General features: G+C 37.5%; 4 protein-coding genes and 1 long non-coding RNA gene across 7 annotated transcripts in view; 3 read left to right on the top strand and 2 right to left on the bottom strand.

Annotated features, from left to right (window-relative positions):
• Positions 1-3,121: 3,121 nt before the first annotated feature.
• Positions 3,122-4,827, top strand: LOC109165015 (acyl-CoA--sterol O-acyltransferase 1-like). 2 transcript variants are annotated; one of them, XM_019313610.1, is made up of 2 exons: positions 3,122-3,713; positions 3,766-4,827. In XM_019313610.1, the coding sequence occupies exons 1-2, from the start codon at positions 3,413-3,415 to the stop codon at positions 4,701-4,703; spliced, it is 1,239 nt and encodes a 412-aa protein (XP_019169155.1). In that variant the 5' UTR covers positions 3,122-3,412; the 3' UTR covers positions 4,704-4,827. The 2 variants fall into 2 exon arrangements, with proteins under 2 accessions (XP_019169155.1, XP_019169154.1); XM_019313609.1 differs by having other exon boundaries at positions 3,122-4,827.
• A 661-nt stretch (positions 4,828-5,488) lies between these two features.
• The window catches only part of LOC109165025, a 23,928-nt gene continuing 13,507 nt past the window's right edge, over positions 5,489-15,909 (top strand). The window contains exon 1 of the long non-coding RNA XR_002051469.1: positions 5,489-5,788. This is a non-coding gene — a long non-coding RNA (uncharacterized LOC109165025). The remainder of the gene's footprint in view (positions 5,789-15,909) is intronic.
• Positions 7,740-8,978, top strand: LOC109165017 (acyl-CoA--sterol O-acyltransferase 1-like). The gene has a single exon (XM_019313613.1). The coding sequence runs from the start codon at positions 7,846-7,848 to the stop codon at positions 8,899-8,901; it is 1,056 nt and encodes a 351-aa protein (XP_019169158.1). The 5' UTR covers positions 7,740-7,845; the 3' UTR covers positions 8,902-8,978.
• Positions 9,455-11,974, bottom strand: LOC109165013 (mannan endo-1,4-beta-mannosidase 6-like). 2 transcript variants are annotated; one of them, XM_019313607.1, is made up of 5 exons: positions 11,510-11,974; positions 10,831-11,028; positions 10,514-10,654; positions 10,008-10,219; positions 9,455-9,890 (listed from the first exon to the last, which is right to left on the bottom strand). In XM_019313607.1, the coding sequence occupies exons 1-5, from the start codon at positions 11,918-11,920 to the stop codon at positions 9,482-9,484; spliced, it is 1,371 nt and encodes a 456-aa protein (XP_019169152.1). In that variant the 5' UTR covers positions 11,921-11,974; the 3' UTR covers positions 9,455-9,481. The 2 variants fall into 2 exon arrangements, with proteins under 2 accessions (XP_019169152.1, XP_019169153.1); XM_019313608.1 differs by having other exon boundaries at positions 10,514-10,636; positions 11,510-11,972.
• Positions 14,190-15,208, bottom strand: LOC109165022 (60S ribosomal protein L6-like). The gene is made up of 2 exons (XM_019313618.1): positions 14,596-15,208; positions 14,190-14,511 (listed from the first exon to the last, which is right to left on the bottom strand). Exons 1-2 carry the CDS (start codon positions 15,127-15,129, stop codon positions 14,356-14,358), a joined length of 690 nt encoding a protein of 229 aa, XP_019169163.1. The 5' UTR covers positions 15,130-15,208; the 3' UTR covers positions 14,190-14,355.

Raw genomic sequence — 15,909 nt, 5'->3', positions numbered from 1 at the left:
CAAATAGAGGAATGGCCCAAAGGCCTCAAGTAGAAGGAGTCGGGGGACATTTCCCAACCTAAGCTGGTCGGGGAGAATTTGAAGAGTGGTTAGGTACTAGTGCCGACTTCGCCCTATTCAGTATCATTATTTAGGTCGGGTCAATGGACCCTGAGGTCCGTAATGATCGAGAGTGGTCTTTCTCATTGATCCGACCGGATATCGCAGATACCGAGCAGAGACGTAGCGCAGAAAGGGGAGGGTATACCCGATGACTATTCCCTATCAATTACTTTGTCGGGCAATAGGCATCCCCGCCACATTTGCCATGATGGGGACCACGACTTCTTGTGATGTGAAATTACAAAGATTTTATTTCATAATACGTGATGAGTAGATGAAGCAAGATGTCTATACAGAGAAACCTAGACTTGATTCTTTTATAACTATATGGATACCAAGAATAAACAATACTCTTATTTCACTCCATATAATCCTTAAAATCTTTTAACCTATATGTCTTACAAAATATATCAATATTGATCTGTAATGATTCATGATTGTTTGGTTGGTCAGAGTGAATAGAAATTAACAAGGAAATTATTTCAAGAAATATCAGTGTTAATGATTCATGATTGCTTGGTTGGTCGGAGTGAGTAAAATCCTTATGGATTCTCTTTAAGAACCAAAAAAAAAAAAAAAAAAAAAAAAAAAACCACAACCACTAACTCATCAATGGTTGCTTGGTTTTTCTATATTTTATTTTACTTTTATTATTTAAAAACCTCATTTCTCTATATGTTATAAGAATAAGAATTAATAAGTTATCAAACTATACACAAAATTGTGCATAATTAGACTGAAACTGACATATTTTCCATGTTTCTGTTGACGTGACGGTTACCTTATTAAAAATTAAATTTTAAAATTTATTTTAGTGAATTTCAATATTTGAAAAAAAAAAAAAGGAAAAACCCAACTCCCTTCTCCACCTTCATCTCCAGGAGAAGAAGGCGGGGAGGGGATTGGATTTTTTTATTTAAAACTATTAAAATATATTTTAAAAATTAAATTTTAATGGAACATTAACAGAAATAGAAAAACACAAATCACTTTGATTTAATTGAACGATTTAGTAACTTGATTACAATTTTTTGAATTTAATGAGTTAATTATAATTTTATTCCAATATTATATAGTAAACAAGAAGAATTAATTTCACTTTTGGTCCCACGACTTTTGATGTTCTATCACTTTTGGTGCACAACTTTAAAATTTTTTAATTTTGGTGCCTAATTTTGTTATTTTTATCAATTTTGGTCCTTTCAGCCAAATTGACTGTGAAATGTTGTTGGATTTTATATTGTTAGGGGTAAAATCTTCATCCCAAGGAAACATCTTCAATATCTAAACAAGATCACCGTAAAATCATATCTATAGGTGTTTGATGATGAGAATAATGGGGAAGATGGGCAGAAACCAGACAGATATATGGGATTTATAGTTTCGACCATTGGCAAACTCTTCTTTTCCTCTTAATATGATTTTTCTTTTGTTTAAATATTGAAGATCTTTCCATGTGATGACGATTTTGCCCCTAAAATATAAAATTTGGAAATATTTTACCGTCAATTTGGCTAGAAGGACCTAAACTGATAAAAATAACAAAGTTAGGCACCAAAATTGAAAAAATTCAAAGTTGTGCACCAAAAATGATAAGAACTCAAAAGTCGTGGGACCAAAAGTGAAATTAATTCTAAACAAGAATGCAAGTAGCATATAATGTATACAAAATCACATTTATTCAACATTGTCAACCGCACTACAACAAGGGTTATAACTTATAAGTCAAATTAGAAAATCATACCTTGATGAAGACACCAACCTAACCCACCATTAGAAAAAAGTAAGTATAAAGTCAAGTATATTATTATGCTTGACTAGGATTTTCAAAAAATATTATTATGACTAGGAAAATATATCACCTAATATTATATTATGAATCGAGTTACCTCTGTACATGAATGTCTATATATTATGAATTGAGTCTATATATATTTGTTTAATTAAAATTAAATGTCTATTATCTTTATCTGACATTTTATACTTTGTTATAATTGCATTGAGTTAATTCCACTAAGGTCCTTGGTTTTTGTGGCAATTCGAAATTTAATCTCAGATTATTATTTTTGTCATTTAACATCTCTAGACTATTATTTTTTGGACATTTTTAGTCTTTCTCATGATTTTTTTTATTTTTAATAAAAATATTTTTGGCTTTTCATATTTTTCTGGTTTCAACTTTAATTAATTTAGAACTTTATTAAAAATCGGATGAAAAATATTATTACTAATTAAAAATCAAAGGTTACTATCTCAAAAAAATAATTAAAAAAAATAAGAAGTTACCTGAAGTTATAAACTAATTAAACCAGTTGAAATCAGACAAATAATAGAAAAATATTGAAGAGACAAAAAATGCTCTTACTAAAAATAGAAAAAGTGATGAGAAAGATTAAAAATGTCCAAAAATAATAATCTAGGGATGTTAAATGGCAAAAATGATAATCTGTGACTAAATTTGAAATTGCCACCAAAGACAAATGACCTCTGATGGAATTAACTATAATTGCATTATTTGTAATTTAAAGATTTGAATATAATCCAAGGTAAAGCTCTTATAAAATGATTTAAATGTAGTGATTAACATTAATATTAATATATTTATTTATAATTTTGAGAAATTCACAAGAGAACACCTCTATGTTATACAATTTAACATTTTTTTGAAAGGATCTTATATATACAGTAGTGCAAATTAAATCTCTTTATTTTTCAATGTGGACAAAGGTTAGTTATAAGCCTTTCCGTATTCATATATTTATTCTCGATTTTGAGTGTACAATATATTAATATCCTCGTCTCAACGAAGAATCTGAATAGTCACTTTGACCTGACCCAAATTGAAAGTGACTCTCACATCTATTTGTATTACAAAATAGTAGTCATTTTTATTATTTTTTTCAACTTATATATCCTCTCACGTAATGAACACTTGAATCAGTGGCTATATATAGTATCATGTGATAAGGAAATTTCACTTTTTATATTAACAACTGGAGGCCTCTCATTCCCACCTACCAACACAAGTTGGAATCTATTTGGGGTCAGAAAATGAGAAAAACAAAGGGAATTGGGCACAGCAACCTTGTTTTAATAATGAGTTGCCACATGGTTGTAGTCTTGTGGCGGAATATTGGGTTTTTGTTTTTTGGTCGCAAGCACAAAGTGGCTTTGATCGATAGGATTCTTCTCCGTGGATCATCATATCGTCTGTTCCACCACAAATTCCCAGATAGTCTGCCATGGAAGGAGATATGAAGAGCGTGATGAAGCATTGGATGGAAGGAGAGATCGCCGTCTTCATCAAGGTATGGTTCTCCATATACCTCTCTCTCTCCTACTGCTTCTTCGCTGCAAAAATGGCTCCCGTTGGCCTTCCCAGGCTCCTGCTTTTCCTCCCTGTAATCTCTCTCTTTCTCCTCCTCCCTCTCGCCCTCCACTCCGTCCATCTCTGCGGCACCACCGCCTTCTTCATCTCCTGGCTCGCCAACTTCAAGCTCCTCATGCTTGCCTTCAACCATGGCGCCGCCGGCCCTCTCTCTCTCCCTTCTCTCTCCCTCCCCCGTTTCCTCCTACTCGCCTGCCTCCCCATCAAAATCCACCAAAAACACTCACAACATTCTTCAAACAACACTCATTCTGCTCAACAAGATTCACACCAGTACAGACAGCTCAGTTGGTTCCTGAATGGTAGATTATTGATAAAAACACAAGATCATCGAGCTCAGAAGCACGAGACACCAATCCTCTCACCTAATAAGCTATTGAATCACAAAGTAAAAACACAAGATCGAGTCCCGACAGACACAATACAGAAGCACCAGACACTGATGCTCTCACCTAATGAGTTGCTGAATCACGGCGAGAAACCGTCGGTGGAAATCTCGGAGAATCGCCAGAAATCTGGTGTGAGTTATGCGGTGAAGGCAGTTATGATGGGTTTGATCATCAGAATATATGATTATAGTGATCGCATAAACCCTACAGTTATACTGATTATATACTGTTTGCATATATATCTCTGCCTGGAGATAATTCTCGCCATTGTTGCAGCCCTAGCTCGCGCCGTTCTCGGCTTAGAGCTGGAGCCGCAGTTCAACGAGCCATATCTCTCCGCTTCTTTACAGGATTTCTGGGGAAGACGATGGAACCTCATGGTAAACCGTATCCTGCGCCCCACCGTATACAATCCCGTCCTCGGCGTCTCGGCCAAGTATTTGGGCCGTAAGTGGGCCACGTTCCCGGCCGTTATGGCCACGTTCTTCGTATCGGGCCTAATGCACGAGCTGATCTTTTTCTACTTGGGCCGGGCTAGGCCCACTTGGGAGATCACGTGGTTCTTTCTGCTCCACGGGGCGTGCGTGGCGGTCGAGGTCGCAGTGAAGAAAGCGCTGAGGGGCAGGTGCCGGTTGCCGGGAATGCTTGGGACGATCCTGACCGTTGGATTTGTTATGCTCACCGGCTTTTGGCTGTTCTTCCCGCAGCTGTTGCGGTGTGAAGCCGATGTTAAGGCGTTTGCGGAGTACGCGGCTTTGGGCGCGTTTGTGAAGGATGTTGGTAGAGCTTTGACTCTAGGCGCAAGGAGTGCTTTAGGCCTTTAGTATAGGGGGGAGGAGAAAAGTGCTTTAGCATAGGAGTATATACCATTGATTTTTGAGAAAATGAGAATTATATTTTCGTGAATATTTATTCTCGTTATGCAGATTGTATACATTAAGTAAAAAGGAAAAATAAAAAGAAGAAGAAATAAAGTGACTTATTTTACAAATAAATGATTAATTATCATATTAGAGAGTTAAAAGTAAAATATGTCATCTCACAAGATATTTGCAATATCAATAGTTTTTTGGAAGGTTTTACAATTTTTAAGTTCATGTGAAAAAGAGAGAATGGTGAGTTCCTCTTGCAAGATCCAAGTTTTTTGTGAGTCCCACAATAGAGAGAAGGCATAAGGCTACTGTCTTTGTGCGCGTTTCACGCACATACAACGCCCAATCGGGCGCGTGCAGTGCACGCGCTGGATGGCGCATTAATTATGTTGTTGTTTTTTTTTTCTTTTTTCTTCTTCTCTCTTAGTTGACATCTCAAAAATTAAAAAACAAAAAACAAAAAATAAAAAGAAACTCCTATTAAGGTTACTCTAATGTATTTGTGCGGATGACTGCTATGAAGTGGATGTGGATGAGGTGGGTTGTGGTGGCATGTTTCGTTACTCAATTGGTGAATGAATTGTAAGTTTCATTTATCACATTAGGTCCTATAGTACCTTGTGTTCAGATGTTACATTTATGGTTTTCCTGGAAAGGTCATAGAATCGAACCCTCGATAGTGGGGAGTTTTGACTCATTGAGCTGCAACAGATTGAGAAAGTATAGACAGATACTATCAGCTGGGGTCCTCTAAGTATAGTGACACCGTCATGTTTAGTCCTAAACTTTCATTTTAACCACCCGTGGTCTTTCAACTTTCAAATTTAACCATCCTTGGTTCTTCAACTCTCAAGTTAACCACTAATGATCCTTCAACTTTCAAATTTTTAACCAGCTTTGGTCTTAACTTTGCCCTTAATTAAACTAATGGAAGGACCACGGCTAGTTACATTTGAAAGTTGAAGGACCATGGGTGGTTAAATTGAAAGTTTAGAACTAAACATGGCGGTGTCACTATACTCGAAGGATCACAGCTGGTATTAACCATTAAGTTAACCGATGGGATGAGGTTCTTTGGGGTTTCCTTAAACAACGTCTTAGAGAAATTTAAGAAGAAAGTAACATGTGAGCACATGAGGACCACGCAACTTGATCTTATATTAAAAATGTGTACTATCATGTCTGCCATGTGTCTCACAAATTGAAATTGTTTTTTGCACGTTACAATCCACTAATTATATTTCACATTAAATTATCATTAATCTCATACCTAATTTACAACCCTCTTTCCGGAAACAAAAAATCGTTTGGGATGCTATATTTTCTTTTGAGTTAATACCCAAAATCGTCCTCGACTATAGTGATTTTACTCAATTTCGTCCTGAACGACTTTGGTGACCTAATATCGTCCCAGACTTTTGTGTTTCGCTCAATTTAGTCCCAGACTTTTGTGTTTTTGCTCAATTTAGTCCCTCATTTGTTATTCTGTCCATTTGGTGTTAAATAAATAGAGAATTCAGTAATTTTAATATTGGCATCTCTTACTCATAAACATGTAAACTGCGAAATCCCTTTTTTTTTTTACGAATAACTCCCAAAACTGCGAATATAAAATTTGATTTGCAGGTCCGGGAATAATTCTGGGTGTAATTCGTACAAGAAAGAGGAATTTCGCACTTCACAAGTTGAAAGTAAAGAGAGATCAATATTGACATTATTGAATTGTCCCTTTATTTAACACCAATTTGACGGAATAAAAAATGGAGGACTAAATTGAGCGAAACACAAAAGTCTGGGACGATATTAGGTCACCAAAGTCGTTTAGGACGAAATTGAGAAAAACCACCCTAGTCGATGACGATTTTGGGTATTAACTCATTTTCTTTTATTTTTTGATTTCACTCCGTTACATTCATTTCCACACGCAACAATAAATTTCTCTTTTTTTTTTTCTCTCTCTTAGATCACGAAAAAGTCCACAATTACTATTCAAAGATACATAGTAAATAAACTTCATTTATGTGTAATAGCTCACAAACCATATGAGTGAACTTCATGTGAGACGAGTTGAGTGATGATATAAATGTAATACTTTATACTTGAAAATATATATTACTTATCATGAATAAATTATTTGTTACTTATAAGAAAATTTATAGTATTTGTTTTAAAAAATGTAACATATAAGATTAAATAGTTAGTTGTTGTGAGATAAAATGTAATACTAAATTACTAATCATTGCTTAAGTGTTACTTATGAGAGAAAGTCTAATACTTATTAAAATTTTTAAATCAAAATATAATATTAAAACTTACTTATGATAAAAATTATAATATTAATGTAAAAAAATGTAATTAATATTTACAAAAAAAAAAAAAAAAAAATCAGACCCGCCTCATGGATCAGATGAAGATCTGATCCATGAAACGGTCTTATAGAAGAATTTGACAATTTACGAGGTAAAGTCAAAAGGCAAAATTAGTATTCCATATTACAATCATTATTGTGTGGACCATAGTTCACACAAGTTGTGTAGACTATATTTTGTATAATGTAAAATAATGTACATTCAGTAGAAAAATAATATACATTCAATACAAAAATAATGTACATTCTATTAAGGGAATGTATATTATTTTTATATTGAGTATACATTATATTATATAATGTACATTCAATACAAAAATAATGTACATTTAATATATTAAACATATACTTTTTGTTATGGTTCACTATGTGAATATGCTCCATATAATAATTTGCCCTCCGCATTATTCAATTAAGAATCTAAAGTTTTGCCCTACTTCCAACGGCGTAATCGACTAAAAATAAGCGGAAATGGAAAGGATCAAAAGAATAAGCAAAAATTAAAACTTGGACAGAAATAAGCAAATTATTTTGTCAACTACATTTAGAATTCGTTTTACGATAACATATTAACCAGTACGTCAAAGATTAAAAAATTATCTATATTATATTAGTTTTTTCCATTTCAGTCAATTTTCCCTCCTAAGAAAGAGATTGTTGGTCGACCTTTTAGCACATAATAATAAGGTGAAACCATCGCCATTGTTGACCCAAGATCAGATCACAATGGAAGGAGAAATCAACAATTTCATTGTGGTATGGAGTACTGTCTTGGCCTGTTTGTGTTACTGCCATTTTATTGGTAATCTCTTCCCAAAACCCAATTTTGGGAGACTTTCCGGCGTTCTTCCGGTGGCCGGTGTCTTCTTTCTTCTTCCTCTCAATCTCACCTCTTCAAATCTGGGCGGCGGCACCGCTTTCTTGATTGGGTGGCTGGGGAGCTTCAAGCTTCTTCTTTTTGCGTTTGGGAGTGGGCCTTTGTGTTCTTCCCCGCCGCTGCCGCTGTCCAGATTCGTGGCATTAGCTTGCTTGCCGATCAAGTTTCAAGAATGTAGTGAGAGATCGCCGGAGAAGAAGAGCGGCGGCAAGTCGCCGGTGAATTATCTGACGAAGTTGGTTTTGCTGGGAACGTTGTTTCGTGTGTACACTTACGAGGGTGTTCCTCCCAAGCTGTTGATGCTGTTCTACTGCTGCCATATCTACTTCGTCTTGGACCTCTGGTTGACGGCGGTGAGCGCGGCGGTCCGGGCGGTGGCCGGAGTGGAGCTGGAGCCGCCGTTCGACGACCCGCATTTGGCCACCTCGCTGCAGGATTTCTGGGGCCGGAGGTGGAATCTCATGGTGACCAACATCCTCCGCCCCGCCGTGTACGACCCAATCCGGGCGGCCGCCGCCCGGCTCCTGCCGCGGAAGTGGGCGGCGCTCCCGGCGGTGGTGGCGACGTTCTTGGTCTCCGGGATCATGCACGAGCTCGTGTTCTACAATATTGGGAGGGTGAAGCCCACCGGAGAAGTCATGTGCTTCTTCCTCATCCATGGAGTTTGTTTGGCTATGGAGATTGGCGCCAAGAAAGCCATTAATGGAAGGTTTAGGCTGCCGGGAATCGTTTCAGGTCCACTGTCACTCTCCTTTGTCATTCTCACCAGTTTTTGGCTTTTCTTTCCTCCATTTTTGAGGAACAAACCAGATGTCAAAGCATGCACAGAGGTTCTTGCCTTTATTGAGTTTGTTAAGCATAAAAAATTAGTTAGTCCAAGCAATATTACTTGTCCATATCTATAGAGTAAGCCTCATCTCGTGTGAGACTGTATTACGTGAGATATGTTATACTTTTTAGTTAAAATGTAATACTTTTCTATGTTCTCATACAGTTATACCAGACTTAAATCTCTCTATAATCTTGATTATGGAAGGTTCACAATTTTGATGAATGTTGTTCTTGTATCATTTATCTAACAAGACGCTATAACTTACAAACTCAACTCCCATGGCCTCCGGGAGCGAACAGGGATTAGTTGGCTGGACCTGACCCGTTAAACGGACAGAAAAAGACCAGGACCGCCTCATGATTTACACCAAAAAAAAAAAAAAAAAAGATAACCCCACATCAGCTCCTTCAAAGAATGGCGGGTTGTATGAGTCAAACCTCTTTTCTCAGGCTCACTTTCGTGGTGGAGTTGGGATTTGACGAATACCTAACGTTGCTGCCGTTGTTGTTGAACCGTGGGGGTTTGGTCCCAACTTATGTATTACTCCTCCATTCCTGAAGGAGCCGAGTTAATGTGAGATCGTATCAAACCGACATTGTAACTGTCAAAACATTCCCACTCTCAAACTTTGCATTGAACCTCTGGCTAATCTCCTATGGTGTTTTGGCTGAAACATGGCTGAGGTTTGTGTTTGTTTGGCTCTGGTAAGATGCATTCTGCAGCCTGAAAGATTGTTCTGTAATCAGCTTGAGAGTTGAAGGGTGCTGCCACGCAACTAGCGAGAATCGATCCCCGTATTGTTTCCCCATTCCCTCCACTAATAGCTGCCAATACAAGGCTCCAGCTCCAGCTCTTCTCTTCTTGGCTGATTCATAAATCCTGTCATAAACAATTCTCAGGAGAGTGTCTCTTTCAGAAGACCCTCCTTGCTGCAAACCCAAAGGAAATCCGACTTCTGTGAACAGGACGGGTTTCTTCAGGACATTTTCCCCGTCGTTTATGTGAGAATCCACCCAGCGCGAGAGAAAATTTATTCTTCTGGTTAAATTTGCACCCGGGATCCTATGATCAGAAGAAAACTATGTATGAGCAATGACTAACGAGTTTATGGATAAAGGCTAAAGTTAAAGACATTCTTGATTACTTGCACTTAAGCAATTGTAGTATAACTTCACTAACCAGCTGTGAGGATAAGCATGAACAGAAGCAAAGTCTATGTTTTTAGTTGCTGAGTTCTGTATGAAGTCCAAACCGAGGGAGGTTGTCCATTCTCCAGGATTCACGCCAAGATTTTTTCTCGTCTTCTGACCATAGAACCCCTCGAGCCCGATAGTCACAAGATGTTTATGATCCAAACTCTTAATGAATGCAGCCATCTCAGTAATCCATGCCTGTTCACCAGTTACTCAAGTCTTAAAAGCTCGGAAAATAATAGAATTCGAGGCATTATTAAATATGGTTAGCATGATATTGATACAGTAGGAGAATATTCAAGAAACTCAAAGGTGTAATAAATGCCTCTCAAACAGTAGATCATTGAAATGCAGAGAGAATCATTTTATGAGAAGAATGGAACATCGGGGGTTATCTTAGCTGACTAGTTTTTGGAAACAATTTTATTCTCCTCCTGCCAAAAAACTACCTAAAACTCGGTAATAAATTGAATTTGACAAGCTTATACTCACCTGAAGATCGGAAGCACATGAACTGGATGTGCATCGAGGCTCATTTATGAGTTCCCAGGCAAATATGGCAGGTTCGTCTGAATATCTAATTCTGCTTAAGGAATTCTTTCTAGTCACAACAGCCTGAGATGCCAAAAGAACCCGTTGTATAAACACATACATGTACTCTACATATCCATCAATATGAAACTTGAAAAACTTTTCGATGCAATCCTAAAAAGATTCCATTATAAACAAGAAAGAGAAAGCAAATTATTACCTTTGCTGTTATTTCTATCGAACTTTAAAGAAAACCAACAACCTATGATATAGTATACCTTAACGTACGATTTGTAATAGTCTTTTATAGTTGGGTTGGTGAAGAAAAAATCACTGGAAGAAGAGACATTGACACCCGCTTCTTGTGCCCACCTCACATATTGAGTAGTTCCACCATACGCTTCCAAATTATTGACGAGGCTGAGGATTAATCTTATCCGGTGCCTCCTTGCCTCAGCTACTACATAATCTAATCCCTGGGATCCATTGAATATCATCAAAATACAAAAGGAATGTTAGAGGAAATGATAAATTTCGCTCCAAAGCTTCCAAGGATCTTATGGATTAACTGAACGTGTCTAAACCTTAATGAATTTTAAACCATTGCACCAATCATCCATACAACTATACAAGAAGATGATCACTAATTTCCTATGTTATCACTTTTAAGCTTGGATTTAAGCTCATTATCCTCCAAACACAACCAAATTCAAGACCCATGGCAACAAATCAAACACAAAGATAAAGAATGCAAGACAGAAACACAATCCTTCAGCAAGTTAAATTGAATATCAAGAAACAAAAATAAGGGAAAAATACATTTTTAGTCCGTCAATTGTTCCTTATTAGCCATTTTAATCCTCAACTTTTTATGGTTACAATATATGAATTGTACTGGATCAGATTAAATTGAATGTGATGAAGAAGAAGAAGAATGATGATAGGGTTGTAAGGAACCTGAAAGGCCCTTTCATTGAAGACGCCAGGATGGAGCTGAAGGGCATTGGGTCCAGCGGCGGGACCATCACTGAAAGCCCAGGTCCGGCAAACGCTCAACCCCATGGCAGCTCCTCTCTCCAGGATCTCAGAGACCCTTTGTCTGGATTCACCCCACACGCTCTCCGCCATCAACCAATAAGAATTCCACCCATTGATATAAAACTCTTCTACTCCTCCTCCTTCGTCCTTGAGAATAACGAATCTGGTGCGGTTGACCCCCGCGAAGTCCATCTTGGGCTGCCATAGATACGGGAAGGAGGAAAAGCTGAAGAGAGAATCGCTGAAGTTGAGATAGAGAATTGAGATCAGAGTGAAGATGCCAAGGATCGTGTACAGCTTCTTCCTCTCTCTCCATTCAGAGTTCATCATTGCAGTTTATTATACTGTTTCCCCCTTCTGGGTTTTTGTTTTCTGTGGCGTTTGTTGTAGTGCATTTAATGCTAATTCATAACTAATTAACAGTTCTTCTGCCGCAACTTTTCACTTTCTTCCTGCTCTTACTCTTCTATTTCTAGTTAATTGTCAAACTTCCACCCAAGGTTCTACTGGATCCATATTTTCGTTTCCAAATTGGGTTAGTTCAATGAAAAACGTTGAAGAAATAGAAACCATTTTCACCATCCTCAATTTTCTTTCTCAAATGACATTTGCTAGCCCGAAAAAGGATTGCACTAAAAAGTGGTAATAACAAGTGGTAAGGATATTTGCTAGACTTAAAAAAGTCTGACAAGAAAGAGAACATACAAATAATTACTGGGAGTTTCTCTCTATTCTAAGAGCATCCACAATGGTTGGGGAGAATTGTGAGATAATGTAAGAGTGATTAGGAGAGAGAATGTGAGAAGGGGAGGAACAAAAAAACAAAAAAATCAAAATCAAAAATTAAAAAAACAAAAAAAAATTAAAAAAAAAAAAAAAAAAGAGTCAGGCGCGCCGAACGGCGCGCCTGACGCGCCCACGGGCGCGTGCCTTGCACGCGCACAACAGCTTCCTTTTTCTTCTCTTTCTTTTTCTTCTTTTTCTGCATTCTCCTTGAATTTGCAGGAAGAATATCTCCACCAATAACCCCACCCCACACTTGTTATTATCCCCACCCGAGATAATTCATCTGACATTATCTCCATAATATCCACTGATGTGGATGCTCTAACGGCTCTATCAAACAGGGCCAAAATCAAAAGAGTATTTAAAGTTGTAGTATAAGGAGACTTTTGAAGTTTTGAGGGGTTGTTAGGGTTTGGTCAAACAAAATATATAATCATCACATTACATTAAACAACAAATTTACAACAAAGTGTTAACTACAAAATGAAGTAGTTTGGAATGCAGTGTTATGGTTAGCCATATTACACCACCCAACACAACTTTACACTTCAAGAAATTGGTTGAACAGTTTTTTCAGGCTCATGACCTACCAAATACAACTGCAGATTTGGAACATTATCCTGAAAGAACCATGAGGTATAGGAAAGCCAAATGAAGTTACATCAAAGATGTGTACTTTAAGTGTGAGAAGTTCGGTAAGCAGATTTGTTGACAGGAGAGAACAAAAACCGGCCAGTTAACTTCTCAATCAAATGCATTCATGTAGCTACAGCCACAATGGCAGTCAAGATGAAGGGCATTCATAAATCTACCCAAATCCTGGTACAATACAGCAACAAGTTCAAGTCATATAATCAGATATTTGAAGTGTGTGAAGTTCGGTAAGCAGATTTGTCAACAGGAGAGAACAACCGGCCAGTAAACTTCCCAATCAAATGAATTTGTGTAGCTACAGCCACATTGGCAGTCAAGATGAAGAGCATTCATATATCTACCCACATCTTGGTACAATGTAGCAACAAGTTGAATACTACAGTAGTCCACACAATCTCCTAATATAATCAGATATTTTCAAGTGTGTGAAGTTCGGTAAGCAGATTTGTCAACAGGAGATAACAACCAGCCAGTAAACTTCCCAATCAAATGAATTTAGCTACAGCCACATTGGCAGTCAAGATGAAGGGCATTAATATATCTACCCACATCTTGGTACAATGTAGCAACAAGTTGAACACTACAGTAGTCCACACATTCTCCTAATATAATCAGATATTTTCAAATGTGTGAAGTTCGGTAAGCAGATTTGTCGACAGGAGAGAACAACAACCGGCCAGTTAACTTCACAATCGAATGAATTTAGCTACAGCCACATTGGCAGGTCAAGATGAAGGGCATTCATATATCCACCCAAATCTTGGTACAATGTAGCAACAAGTCAAACACTATAATAGTCCACACCACAATCTCCACATGCAATCACTATTAGCATTACATTTCCAACTATAAAACAAAACAAAAACATCCAAATAGAGATCACCAAGGAACAATACCCATATTGTTTCTTTCAAGATGCAATGTGTTCAATAACCACACATGCCTAATGGAAACCAAACTTCTAAGCAAGCATACAGATTTGTGAGAGTAACAGAGGACATTCAAAGACTCAATTGTGTTGGTAAGTTTTGGTTCAACAAGGTAAAGCAAGCAGAAACAATCAAATGGAAGCTCATTGTCACACTCAAATTGCATTTTCTATCAGAAGCTTGGCAGCAAATAAGCTAGTACTGGCAAGATAAACAGGTCAGTATAGACATCAAGGAAGAAAATCACATAGTGCATTTCTAATTTGAGGTGTCTATAACCAATAAAATAGTGAAATAAAGCCTCAAAAAACAAGTTCACATAGAACAATATCCGAAAACAGAAATAAACAAGACAAGTTTCAATTTCAATATTAAACATTCTAAGAGACTTTTCCTCTAAAAGACCAGCTCGTGAGGTTTCATGCCGGCCTTCAGTGAGAATCTTGCACCCAAATAAGCCTTCAAATCTGGCACTGACTCAATGGCTTTAATCAAAACAGCATCAACAGCCTTCTGCTCATCCTTCTTCTCTTGTGATATCACATTCTTCTCCTACATTTTCCAACAAAATCATAAATGTAAAGCACATAAACAGAGAGTCGTTTTAAAGAAAAGAAAAAAGGAAAAGCTCAAAACCTCTTTTTCGGACTCAAAGAACTCTCCTTCGGTCTTCTTCTTCTTCTTCTCTGCCTGCTTACCAAAGTACTTGTCGTCAATCTTCTCCACATTGACACCGCAAATGTCAACCTTGGTGGCAGTTGCAATCACATAAGCCTGGTTCACGCGCCTCAGAGGAACTCCATTGATCTTAAAAGGCCCAGTAACAAGGAGAAGGCCAGAAGGAAGCTGCTTTAAGAACACAACTCTCTTACCCTTGAACCGACCGGCAAGGATAATGAGAACAGTCCCGGGAGTAATACTGGACCTAAGCTTAGTCAGCTTGGGCTTATGCTTGTTGACGAGAGGCTTCTTAACATCGTCGGCGGGGTAAAACTTCGGTGGCTTCTCAGCCGCCGGCGCCGCGACTGGCTTCTTCTCGTGGTGAGGGAATTTTCCGCCGTTTTTCGCCTTGATAGCCCAAAGTCCCCTCTTGTGGTAGATCTTCGACCGGCTGAACTTGCCGACGCCCCTGATTAGCTCAGGATTCCGGGGAGACTTCTTCGCCGCCATTGAAGATTAAGCTACGATTGCTGTTTCGACGTTCGTTGTTGCAGCTCTCCGCTCCTTAACCCTAGCTACGCTCAATATATATGGTTATATATATACCCGCCTCGGAGTGTAAATACAAGGGTAATGAAATAAAATCACGGCCGTTCATCTGAAATGATAAATGGGTATTGTTATCATAAGCCCAGTTTTGATTCGATCCGGCCCAATAAGCTAATCAACATATTGTCAATTGATATACCATGAATCATGGTCTACCTTATATTGTAAATTATGATTTAAAATGATATTTAAATTATATACTTACAATTAATATATTATACACTTTCTATTAATAAATTATGTACTTATTTGTAATTGACATATTGTGTACATACAACTAACATATTATGTAATACTGTTAACATATTATGTACATGCAATTAATAAATTATGTACATATTGTTTTGGATTAGAGTTCACAATGTTAAGTGGGCTTTGGTCCATGTATAACTTTCCACGTATTGCGTTAAAAGAATATGGACTTTTCGCATGGGTAGTTCAACTGGTTACATATAAGAGACAAAGGACCGAGTTTCATCAGTGATAGTGTGGATCAATTTATCAAAATGAGGAAGCTCCATATATACAGTGACCAAAAGTCTAACATTTGTTGAGTGGTTGAACCATCATAATTTACCTTTCATAATTTTATTAGGTTGAAGTATAGTGCGTATAAGGTTAGCGATTCTACTATAACAATCAATTATTATACCATGGTCCATGGTCCACCTTAAAAAGTAA

The sequence above is a fragment of the Ipomoea nil genome, unplaced genomic scaffold (assembly GCF_001879475.1).
Source record: "Ipomoea nil cultivar Tokyo-kokei standard unplaced genomic scaffold, Asagao_1.1 scaffold3069, whole genome shotgun sequence".
Lineage (NCBI taxonomy): Eukaryota > Viridiplantae > Streptophyta > Magnoliopsida > Solanales > Convolvulaceae > Ipomoea > Ipomoea nil.
This window is presented reverse-complemented; position numbering and strand designations above follow the sequence as displayed.

Excerpts from the sequence above, each read along its gene's own strand:
- LOC109165022 (XM_019313618.1), bottom strand. The coding sequence starts at position 15,129 with ATGGCGGCGAAGAAGTCTCCCCGGAATCCTGAGCTAATCAGGGGCGTC. Across the intron at positions 14,512-14,595 it reads TCTTTGAGTCCGAAAAAGAG|GAGAAGAATGTGATATCACA; the intron begins GTTTTGAGCTTT and ends TGGAAAATGTAG.
- LOC109165013 (XM_019313607.1), bottom strand. The coding sequence starts at position 11,920 with ATGATGAACTCTGAATGGAGAGAGAGGAAGAAGCTGTACACGATCCTT. Across the intron at positions 10,655-10,830 it reads ATTACAAATCGTACGTTAAG|GTTCTTTTGGCATCTCAGGC; the intron begins GTATACTATATC and ends TTTATACAACGG. Across the intron at positions 9,891-10,007 it reads CATGCTTATCCTCACAGCTG|GATCCCGGGTGCAAATTTAA; the intron begins GTTAGTGAAGTT and ends TTCTGATCATAG.
- LOC109165017 (XM_019313613.1), top strand. The coding sequence starts at position 7,846 with ATGGAAGGAGAAATCAACAATTTCATTGTGGTATGGAGTACTGTCTTG.
- LOC109165015 (XM_019313609.1), top strand. The coding sequence starts at position 3,345 with ATGGAAGGAGATATGAAGAGCGTGATGAAGCATTGGATGGAAGGAGAG.